The sequence below is a fragment of the Diplotaxodon limnothrissa genome, linkage group LG16 (genome assembly GCF_057381915.1).
Source record: "Diplotaxodon limnothrissa isolate DT_005_m linkage group LG16, D_limnothrissa_male_GT1.1, whole genome shotgun sequence".
Classification (NCBI taxonomy): Eukaryota; Metazoa; Chordata; class Actinopteri; order Cichliformes; family Cichlidae; genus Diplotaxodon; species Diplotaxodon limnothrissa.
The window spans coordinates 13,968,815-13,980,924 of record NC_140611.1 but is presented as its reverse complement, the minus strand read 5'-3'; the positions used below and the strand labels follow the sequence as shown (position 1 = coordinate 13,980,924).

At 40.7% G+C, this 12,110-nt stretch overlaps 1 protein-coding gene across 1 annotated transcript in view; it reads left to right on the top strand.

Moving 5' to 3' along the window:
- dgkg (diacylglycerol kinase, gamma) overlaps positions 1 to 12,110 on the top strand; it is a 234,602-nt gene that overhangs the window by 59,044 nt on the left and 163,448 nt on the right. Inside the window, exons 8-13 of the mRNA XM_085374679.1 lie at positions 5,498 to 5,650; positions 6,095 to 6,144; positions 6,589 to 6,663; positions 7,051 to 7,170; positions 10,484 to 10,601; positions 11,072 to 11,160. Of these exons, the coding sequence (XP_085230805.1) occupies positions 5,498 to 5,650; positions 6,095 to 6,144; positions 6,589 to 6,663; positions 7,051 to 7,170; positions 10,484 to 10,601; positions 11,072 to 11,160 (605 nt within the window). The remainder of the gene's footprint in view (positions 1 to 5,497; positions 5,651 to 6,094; positions 6,145 to 6,588; positions 6,664 to 7,050; positions 7,171 to 10,483; positions 10,602 to 11,071; positions 11,161 to 12,110) is intronic.

Here is a 12,110-nt window from a genome sequence, read left to right as displayed (position 1 = left end):
AACTAAAACTTATCAGGAAGTGAACACATCTGCTTCAGGGGTATGATACAAATATTAAAAAATCTGTGTCCCTTAGTCTTCCAGTTGTAAACTCCAAATAGCAGTTTAACAAGAAACTTGCTTAGTTAAAGAACAAAACACATTTTAGTTAAATCTTCAGGGTTGTGGTCAAATATGGATTTTTGTTTAGGGGGTGTTTCAGCCAAATCACCCAGGAGTCTCTTAAATACCAGTGATAATAAGACATCATACTCTCTGAATGCCACAGGGAGGACTTTTTTCATTTCTTTGGTGGTTTATGAAAGGAAAAGTGATAATACTGTGCCACAGCTCCTCACAACCATATCAAGAGTACAAAAAAAAATCATGTAGCCATCTGTTTTTAAAACATACAAATAATATAGTTTGTAATGTAAAAGTGTGATTTCAAAAAATTATGAGAAAATCTCAAACTAAACAGTATTTAAAAAAAAACAAAAAAAAACCTAAACAGCATACATTTTTACAGTATAATAAAAGAATTACTTCTGACTAGTGCAGAGAGACATGCAGATGTAAATGTTTCAGTTTAAATGATAAGTTAAATAGTGTTAGGATATTTAAGTCAACTTTAGCATCCTTTTAAGCGCTTGAATGTGACAACATGTGGTTAGATTTTAGTAAAGACTGTTTCTTTAGAGTCTGTTACTGATTACACTGGGCTCAATAAAAGTGCAATGGCAAGCAGCTCGCGCTGTTATACCGTAAATCCTGTATTTCATACACAGGGGTTAAAGTGGAATTTAGCAGAGGGGGGAACACTGTGGTGGTGCAGCATGAGGAAAAGATTCACTTACAAATAAGTAATGTAAAAGCTTGTATTGTAAACTCCAGTAGTTTTTACTTTGTGTACAGGCTGTGGTCAGCTGACCTGTGCTGCTGATTTTCTGCACTTTGTGGCTTTAGCCAGTTGAGTTCAACAAGATACAAGCAAATATTTCATACGCTGTCATGGCTTTAAAAGCTCTATGCAGCATAATGCTAGTATAAAAGGCTTGGTGAGTGAATCTAATCAGCATCGATACCTTAAATATACTTTGATCTTTGCTTGATGGCTCTTGGTGTAAACTAATACAAAATGATCATACATTTTGATTTTCAAGAGGCCTAATAAAAAAAACTAAGAAAGAAAAAAGCAATGTATCATGTGTACATCCAATACCCAATTTTTTTTTTTTTTAAAAATCCAAAACTATTTAAAGATGATTTCAGACATTAATTCCAGGTTATTGAACGTCACTTTCAGCTCAGTCCTTGGCTTTCACTTTCCTGTCCTGTCCTTCTTACATTAATGTCTATTGTCTCCCTGGAATAAGCTACCAAGATACAAAGTGTTATAAACTGCACTGGAAATGGGTTTGTGTTTGTTGATATTTGTTGAGCTGTATGAAAAGACAAGGAAATCATATGCTGTGTGAGAAACATTCTCACTCTAACTAGATGATAAAGTACCACAAAACCAACTTTGACCACCATGAATGTATCAGAGGGGTGAGGAGAAAAAAGCAGTGCATTGAGGGTGTATCATTGTTATATCATTGTTTTCTCAGTTACTCCATCAGCTGGAAGGAACACCACACAAGAATGAGATGCAGCAGAGAAAAAATGAACTCACTTGACAGGATCCTGTATTGACCTGTCAGATTTAATTACTCATGTACTGGAACGCTGTTCCTCCACTTTAACCCCTTCTGTACAGCACAGTGCTTTAACCTTTTATGGTGTGAAACCACATAGTTATAGATTAGTCTATGTGCACTGTAAAATAACAGCACTGACTGTATTTTACTGTAATGTAGTGTGGAACGTGTAGCTTAGTGTAGTGCAGATACTGTTAGCAGCACATTTCCTCATGAGCTGTCCTTTGCATCTTTTATAAGAAATAATTTTTTAATTTATTTGATCATCCATGGCTTAGCTCGCAAACAGGTGAGGTGACAAATCAGGACAAAGCTTGTTGTCTGAAACCAGAAAAAAAAAATCAGGATATAGATTCGAATCAGTGAATTCATGATGTAGCCATATTTTATTTCAAAATTCCAGTTCTAAAACTAATGACTAAAAAATGAATTCAGCACATATATTTCGATATGTAAATCGCAACAGGGTTAAAGTATGCATCTCACATCATGGCCACAGTGCAAAACACAAAAAATAGTTCTCCTTAATAATAATAATAATAATAATAATTAGAGCTAATAAAGCTACCTAATATAAGCAAATAAAATTAACTAAAACTAAACTAACTAATCAGATTTAATTGACAACAATATGTCCTCTCAATAATATGATTTATCACAGTTTTTGTATTAAAGTGTGTCATACTCAGACTCAGAATGCAGGTCAGTGAGTTTATTTACAGTCTTTCAAAAAAGACAAAAACATCTACAGTCTCTATGCACAGTATCCAAGCCGACAGTCCAAGCAGTCTTTAGACTCGATAACGAAACAGACTTTTCTCTCCAACTTACACTCACAAATCCTCCTTGAGGAAAACAAAGGGAGCCTTTTGATATCCAGATGAGGGGCAGGTCAGTCGATTGCCACAGATGTGCTAGGCCAGAAGGTGGGGACCAAGAGGATCCCGCGTTTGAAAGGTGCGGTAACCACACAAAAGCACACAAACAGATAGGCAGAGAGAGGAGACAGAGAACCAAGGTGGAGAGAGAGAAAAACTGGCAGGAGTACCAGGAGGAGTGAAACCCAAAGAAAAAAAATCTTTTCACACCCAGCAGGTAAACTGAGGGCCACCATCCGACATGATATCCCAAAGGAATCCGATGCAGCTGGAAGACATGATTGGTCATTAGCTAGGCTGTCTCCAGTGTGGATTGCAGTTGGGTAAGGTGATGAAGTGGGCTGCTTTAGAAAACCAGTCAACAACAGTAAGGATGACTGTGTTACATGCTGAGGGGGAAAGGCCGGTGCTGAAGTCCAGGGGTATGTGGGACCAAGGTCACCTGAGCATAGGAACAGGTCAAATGTATAGAGCAAGAAGCCTTGTTTTTGGGACAAACCTGGCAAGTAGACATATATTCCCAGCCATCTTTCTTGAGAGAGGGCCACCAGAAAAGACGGAGGAAGGTTATCATGTGGTCAGTGCAGAGATAGCAAATGAACCTGGCTGTATGCCCCCAGTGGATGATGTGAGCCAGAGGATGGTAAAAACAAATTATAGGTGGTCTGTTACTCTGGTCTGGTTCCTCCTGTTGAACATTATGGATCAGGGAGTCAATCTCCAACATCAGAGTTCCAACAATACAGGAGGGTGGCAGAATCGTAGTCTCCTCTGCCGAGGCATCCGAGGGTAAGAACTGATGGGACAGGACTTCGGGTTTGTCATTCCAGGAGATGGGGCTATAAGTAATGACAAAGTAGAAGTGTGCAAAGAAAAGGCCCCACCTGCCCCGCCAGTATCCCCACCTTTACTGCCAGGCTCCATCTTTTAAACCCAGACCTTCCCACAATGTGGGGCCTGCCCCCTAGTGGGGGCGCAGAGCCATGGCAGGGGGCGCGCGGGATGAAAAGGGGGGAAAAAAACAAAACGCTTGGACACTGCTAGCACGGGCGCCTACAGAAACGCAAAGTAGGAGATGAAGCATAGCTGAATGTGTTTCCAAACCAACTTCTTTCTAAGCCAAAGACTAGAAAATATAATGAAGCATATCTTCCCTTTGGCTTCACCTGCACAAGTGCCGAGGTAGGTCTCCCCTGCAGGATTAATTTTCCCTTCGTCGGGAGCACGTGCTGGGCTCTTCAAATCACGGACAAACAGTAACCCACATTCCTGATTTTTAGTTCACAAACACTTGTTGTAATGACTAACTACTCCTGATATTTTGGAGATGTTAGCTCTTTATACAGTAAAGTTACAGTGGGATACAAATAATATCAGGCTGATCCTGCCACAATTTGTTCCCCGGTTCAAATCACGGACAAACAGCATCCAACAGCTGTTTATGTTTTTAAACCCATTTTGCACAGAGAGGCATTTTTTGAAAAATGTATTGATAGCAATGTTGAATATTATTACACAGGAAAAAAACAACTACACGCAAAATAATTACACCGTGACGCCTCTGCCTTTTTAAATGGAGGGACAGTAACTGCGTGTGTATGTAAGCGTGTAAAACCTGAAGATAGTCAGATTAACAGTATTTCGTCTCTATCTGCCATTCTGCAATTCATCTCATGTAAACAATGACGTGCGCACAGCGTGACGTGAAAAAAGGCACATACCTTTGACGTCGTGTGACGAACTCTGTATTCCTCGTCCACACATAAACACAAAAAAGGAGTTTTAAAAAAAAAAATCTCAGTTTTCGGTGATTCGAAACACCGTTTGTGTGGACGAAACAGCTGCGTTTTCAAAAATACCCGCGTAGGTGCGGACGTAGCGTAAAAGAGTTAGTAGTTTATTTTATTACTACCTGTAATTTATTGCAGATTACGTCTATTTGCTTAATTGTTTACTAAATGTTTGAGGTGTGAAATAAACCGCAATGGAGCAAAATATGGGTGTGTGTGGTTGGAGGATGTGTGCGCGCGTGCACATTTTTCTTGTAAAACAAAGGGGGGCCCAGCAAAAGAAGTTTGGGAACCACTGTTTTAACCGGTGAGAACAGACATCAATGAAAATGCCTTTTTTTGCTAGTGTACAAGCACTCACCAGCCTGGATGCGCTTGAGATGTTTGACAGGAGATAGATGAATACAACCCAGCTACATGGGCTGTTCTCCACACTCTGTTTCTCCTTCCAAGTCTGCTCGTTGCTCTGAGGAAATGGTGCCGAGACTGGACGTTTTCTTGTGTGCAGGTCCCCGGGATTCGTAGTCCTTCCTCGGATGAAGTTCCCGCATTCAATTGTCCACCCTGATAAACGAAGTCAGTCTATCATTTCATCGACAGAGGCAGCCTCTTCAGCCAATATCCAAAAGTCCACTGAAAAATCATCCATACTCTGCTTACCTTGACGCAGGGAGAAGCTTTGTGTCTCGCCAGCTGAGCTTCCTGCTGAACGAGCCAGTGACAAGAACAGAGTTGAGTCCGCTGAGTCTGTTTATGGCTTGAGCTTGAGCAGGCAGGACTCAACCGCAGACTCAGAATGCAGTTCGGTGAACGCTTTCAATGTTGAAGTAACAGAATAAGCCATGTGTTTAGTGTGTGCTGCAATGTGGAATTGATTTAACTTGAATTGTTTCATCTAGGTGCTGGTAATCCAATTACATCCCCTCACATGGCTTCTGTTGCAGCTGTACAGCGAGGTGTTTTGTCCACCGGTTCTCCACTGTCTCAGGGACATGCACAGTGATTGGGGTTCTCCAAAGTGTCATACGAATGCTTAAATGTATAATTTACTGGTGCTTTTACTGTGTATGCTTAATGAGGAAACTCAGCGGAGTAGAAAGAGTGATGGGTGCTATGAGTAGCTTTGAAAGTTTATGTTGTACATCAACAGAGAGGACCCACTCTGAGAAGCATTTGTCACTGCGGAGGAGCCCATCACCTCAGCGAGCCTCCCCACTGCCGTCACCCCAGGTGGTCTTTCTCAAGGACATTGTCTGCTACCTTTCCCTGCTGGAGAGGGGGACGCCTGAAGACAAGTTGGAGTGTAAGTGACAGTGATGGAAGTGTGTTTGTGTGTGTGGGTGTGTGGGGAGTATGATAGAGGTGGGAGCAGCTGACATGTGCAGTGTGTGTGGCCTCTAAAGCTAGCCTGCTAGCTCAGGTTGACAGAAAGTAAGTAATAAGGCTATTCCCTCCATCTGGCTGTGTCAACAGTGCCTTAGATACACCACTAACAGCTCCCTCAAAGGGCAGGTCAGTGACATGCTTAAGCCCCGCTGTGCCCAATTGACTTCTTTACTGTCTGTGGCTATATTGGCACTGACTATCAAGGCTAATCTTCTAATTAGTTCCTTTGCTGCGGTACAGAAGAAGCACTTCTTTAACCCAGTGGCCATCTGGATAGAGTCCAGGAATGAATGTTTCAGCTTCCGAGAGCTACTAATTATCTGAGTCATCATGGGATCTCTGTTCTCTCCTTTCCCTCTAGTCATGTTCCGGCTGTACGACACAGACGGCAATGGGGTCCTGGACAGCTCGGTAAGTGGACTCCATTTGCTTTTGCATCTCCCTCATGTTTCCTCTCCGTCTCTCTCAGCCTCTCCCTGTCTTTCCGTCTCTGTGTTTTGTTCCTTCTCTTTTCACTTTGTACACAGCAGCTCCAAGAATAGTAACCTCGACATTCAGTGACAGCCTTGTGTTTACATAAGATCATCTGTAATGGATCTCTTAAGTTTAATATTAGCCACGTGTCACAGAGATCACATAAACAGACAGATACAGGTTATACAAAGAGGGAAATACATAAAACATTCAGACTTTGTTTTACTTTGCATTTCATGCTCGGAACAATTCCGATAACAATGGCTAAAAAACATGTTCAGGAAAAGACTGGTATTTGCTCCGTGCTTGAAATGAGAAGCTATTCTAAAAGCTAAAATGATAGTTTCTCTGTCCTGTAAGTTATGCTTTGTCTTTACATAGGAGCTGGATCGCATCATTAATCAGATGGTGCATGTGGCAGAGTATCTGGAGTGGGATTCAACAGAACTACGACCGGTGAGCAAACACACTCCCAGTTGCAATAAAGTCTGATGGTGAACAGAAAGAGAAACATCTATTGAGGCCTCTATGCGAATGTCTATGCATCCTTGATGTCTCCCAAAACCTAAGCTGACACCCATAAAGTGGATTTTAATTCCAAAAAGTAAAGTAAAGTTAAGACCCAGTGAGAACATATATCTAATTTTGTACACAATGTATAAAAACCACTTTATCCCACTTTATTCTGAGGTTTTCTGACATTTAGAGGGAATTATTACACTAACTCTGCATTTCAGTTGCGTCATATTTGCCTGATCTAAAATCCACTGTGATGTGCAAAATTACAGACATATGTATCGTAGTCAAATACTTATGGGCTGAAGTGTACCTGTGTATCTTTAGATATTGAAAGAGATGATGGAAGAGATCGACTACGACCGAGATGGGACGGTCACCTTAGATGAGTGGATCAGAGGAGGCCTCACCACCATCCCTTTACTTGTCCTGCTGGGCATGGATACGGTATGTGCTTGGAAAAGTGTATGTTTACTTTGTTCTTGCAGTGTTTGAAAGCATTTCTATACTATTCTGGTGTTTTTGTATTGAACTGTAGGGTTCTTACTCACCTACACGAACTGTTAAGGTTTTAGATTTTAGACCAGGGGTCGGCAACCTTTCTGATGATGAGTGCCATCTAAACTTTCCTCAGAAGTCAATGTGCCATATGATTGCATTAGCAATACATTTAATAACGCTCTATATTAACAGTTACACACTATATAGAACAACTTAATAGAATTATATTTGTTTGCAGATGTTGGCAACTATCAGCGAATAGTTATCAGCTATTTTGAAACAAAACAAAGACACTTTTTATCCATAACAGCAAATGAACTGTACAACAGAAAATGCAAACGCTATTTATGGTCTCCTTACAACAATGATAAGAAAAATAAACTGGGCCAATATGGCATGTCTGTTAATACAGAGACACACGTGTTAATGTGATCTCTGGTCTCCCACTCAGAGACACAGGTCTCCGAGTGTCCAGCATTCAGACGGCTGCCTGAGGACACTCATGTGAGAGAAAATCTGCTCACACAGATATGTAGAGCCAAATACTGTCAATAAGGCCTCTGCAATGTTCTGAAGACAGTTAAACTTGTCAGGTAGTGATGTCCAGCAGGTGAAAATGCAAGCTCCATGAACACGCACAGATATGGATTCCAGCTGCGTTTGTATTTCTGCAAACTTTGACCCCCACAGAGTCAAGGTTTTTATTTCAATCAGCTGCATTTCAATGTCGCATTAACTCAGCCAGTTACTGCGAGACAAATCCAGCTGCTCATTAAAGCTTTCTGGTTTGATCAGTCTCGAGTCTACGAATGCTGATGCTGCGCTGAAGCATTTGAAGTGTCGAAATGTGGAAATTTCAACATCGCTTGAAAAAACTGCCAGCTAGCAACGTCCCTCTTACCGGTAGGCTAAGTAATTTTTAGCCAATTACAAGTTGAATCTGGTAGTTGGAGTTGTTAGCTAAGATACCGTCATTAAGAAGCGGCACAACTAATCTGTCTATGCAAGCTAATTTGCAATGTGCACCGCTGGCCCGGCCATTTGTTTTTTAATGCACCTTCTCAGATTAATTCACTGCGTGTCGTGCCCAGGGCTGGACTGGGACAAAAAATCGGCCCGGGCATTTTGACTAGAGACCGGCCCACCAGGTATTAAAGTTATAAAGCCTTGGAATGAAAACAAATGCTGTTGTGACAGTGATGTAAAATCTTGTTGGTATATGTATGATTTCTATACATTTTACATCAGATAAAAACTTTGGTTGTAAGCTTCAGATAATTATTTAATAACAGCCAGACATTTTAAATGAGAAGAAGAAAGAAAAGTATTTCTTTGTGCCCCCTCTCCCTGTTAATGCCCTACCTGGCCCCCTGGCAAAACTTTGCTAGACCCGCCCCTGCACAGTTACCAGCTGTCAGCTACTTAGAAAAGGATCCTGGTGTTATTTGTCTCTCAGAAACAGTTCATAACTTCCCTTCAACTCATTCATGTCACCTAAAAGGTAAATCTGTTTCTCCATCACCTGTTCAGCTCTGATGATTCAGTAAGGACATCTCCTGGTTTCATCTTCATGTTTCCCTCTCATCACACATCCAAACCGACATCATGACCAGCAGCTTTTACAGCTGTGGCTCCAGCAAACATCAGCTGATGCTAGAAATTAATATTAAACAAATTCTAACAACAGCTGATCAAGCTTAAACGTGCTGCTGTTGTTTAGCGCGACATCCGCTGGTTTCCTCTTTCTGGCGCAAAGTGGGCGATAAACAAACAAGAGAGAAAAGCCGATCAGCTGATCATTGATCAGTTTCATGATTGAAGTAGCAACAGGAGATGGAGGGGGAAGAATGAGAGAAGAAGAGTCAGCTGCAGCGTGAAGACAGAATAACTCCAGCTTCTTTTCTTTCATTCTAGCTGAAGTACGGGACAAACTGTTTCTTTTCAGCTCAATACGAAACTCGTATTATTTTCTCTGAATGCGGGACGATTCCATTTTTTACGGGACGGTTGGCAACTCTACTAACTAACCTTATGAAGTTCACTATCAGAAACATCATAGCACCCACCCAGCTGTATAGAAACTCCGTCATGCTAGCTAGCACGCAGTACGAGTTATTGTAACTGACTGTAAAAAGTCAGCATAATGAAAATAAACTCCACCTAAACTTGGTTTATATCTGACCCAGATAGACTGCAGGTCATAACTTCTTACCTGAAGTTCAGTTCACCTGTTGCCTCAGGTCTCTCCTCCTCCTACCTCCACTTTCCCTCATCCACCTGCTGGCCTCTGTGGAAGCTCCGCCATAGCCACCACCAAACAACCAAGTTATTTTTACACATCTGCCAGCATCTGGCCAATCCACCATCTTTCATTGTTTATACCGTTACTAAAAAATAAAAAAAATAAAATCATAGGCCCATAAAAATGAAAAATCACCATAGTCCCAACAGGCAAATGCCCTCTGGCCAGTCATCAGTTAACCCTTCCCAGGTTTGCCGACCCCTGTTTTAGACTTTTCTCTTTATTGTGTGCACCTGAGTTGCAGATTGTGTAACAGTGTTGCTTTCTGAAATCTAATATATCAAAATAAAGAAAACACATTGTACGTCCTTTGTCAATATCATTACACTACTCTTATTCGTTTCATTACTTTCGAGTTATGAAACGTTACCATAGCTACAGTTCCACACATAAACAAAAATACCGATCGTAATGAGGACACACAATCAAAGATGAATCAAAGCAAAGATGAAAAGCAGTCCAAAGAGATCACCACAGTGATTCTCTACAGGTGGAAATGGAGACTACAGTGCTACAAGCCTGACTGCTAATCGCTGCCTTTGTTAAGATCAGATAAATGTAACCACCATAAAAGTTATTCTGAAAGGATGCATTTTCCATAAAGAACAACAAAATTTTTTTGCTCCAGGCTGTTAACGTGTTTTTTTAAGATGCACGTTGGGCATTTTTATATAGGGATTACACAGAGACTGGCTCTCTTTTGGAGCCAGCCTGAAGAGGTCTTTAGAAGATTTGCAGTTTTTGCTACTTCCACACTGGCTTCATTTTTCAGACATGGCCTTTTTCTTTCCTGGTTTTTCTTACAGGAGTATGTATAGATGCTAAATCAGTTATTCAGGAGAGAAAACATGCTGTATATCACTGAAATTAAGTGTTGCTCGAGTTTAGTTGGGATGGTCCTGTTAGGAGAATGAATCGTGTCCTATTTAAATTTTCACTCTTGTTGTGTTGTCCTAGAATGTGCAGGAAGATGGGCAGCATGTTTGGCGTCTCAAGCACTTCAACAAACCAGCCTACTGTAACTACTGCCATACCATGCTGCTCGGAGTGCGCAAACAGGGCCTCTGCTGCTCCTGTGAGTCTCTGCACCTTCCAACGTCTCCTTGTTGGTCTTTCTGCTTTTGCGTCTCCTGGTGTCCATTATTCTCCTGCTCTGACTTCCTCCTCTCAGTGTCACTGTCACTATGTCAGACTGAAATTTAGGCCGTTTATCGTGCCTGAGTGTGTCTGAGTCAGTGTTGTTTTCGATTAAAAGTCCTCACAGGCAGCATTAAAAACGCATTAATGATGCCATTATGTGTAATTTCATTACTGAATTCTCCCATGTAGGAACCGCTTCTGAAGGGCTGATGTTATTGTCACTGTTGATTGCAAGCACTTATAGATTGAAATGATCTTCAGTGTAATTAACTTCTTATTAAATTCCCTGCCAGTCATGTTTTCAGTTGGAGTTACTGGACAAGACAAATAGGTTTAAGAAAGATTGTTTAACAATTCTGCAGCTTGTTTATGATATAAAGTAATTTTACCCTTGTTTTTTTTTAGTATGCAAATACACAGTACATGAACGCTGTGTGTCCAAAGACATCGCTGCCTGCATCAGCACCTACGCCAAGTCACGCAGACACACCAACGTAAGTACAATCAAAGGGTTCATTCTGCACACAGTGTTGCTGCTGGGTAATGAGACGGGAATACCGAGCAGCCTGTTGAGCAGATTCCTGCTGGCTCGTGGTCTCTTTTAAAAGAGCAGCGAGGATCATGGGATTGCCTTTGAGGTCATGTAAGGTTCTCTGTGTTTTAGCACTGACACGCTGAAGCAGTTGAGAATGATTACACTGACTCGGGTCACATGTTGATTATGCTTTGTAGAGCACATTTCCTTCCTTTTGGACTTATTAGAGCTTCATTGTAGCCTCGAGCAAAGTCTCTCTCTAATTATTAACTTAATATATTGGATTACCGATGAACTGTTTTGGTAATCTGTTTTTTATTTCCACTGTGAGCGCGTATTTTGTTTTCTCCATTTCAAAACTTTTGAACTGGAAAGGACTTTTCAGATCTGACATCTCTGAAATTGTTTGGCAAACCTCTGCTGACCATTGCTTCTACGAAACTCTGCCTCTCTAAGATGTTCTTTTTCTACCTCTTTGTGTTACTGACCTGTTGCCAGTTAACCTAATTCACTGCATACTGTTCCTCCAGTTGTTTCTTTTTAGTGCAACCTACTAATCCAGCTTTTTCTAATTTACGCAATTTCCTTAGAGATTATTAAAGTATTCTGATTCTAATTTTCTTCGACCCAATGAGAGTTCTCTTGAGAAACATTGTTGTTCAAATTGAGTTTTTAATGGCATGAATTTTTATTTTTAATTAAATGAATGAACTTTTTCTTTAAATTGTACATTTTCTGGGTTTAAACATTTGATATGTTGTCAGTGCTCTGTGGTGAATAGAAATAATGAAATGAAATAAATAAAATGAAATTTGCAAAAATTGATAATAGCTTTTACAAGATTAAAAAAAATATCTTACTTCATATTATACTCACCTTATAGGACTTCAGTGACTGTATAATTTTGTG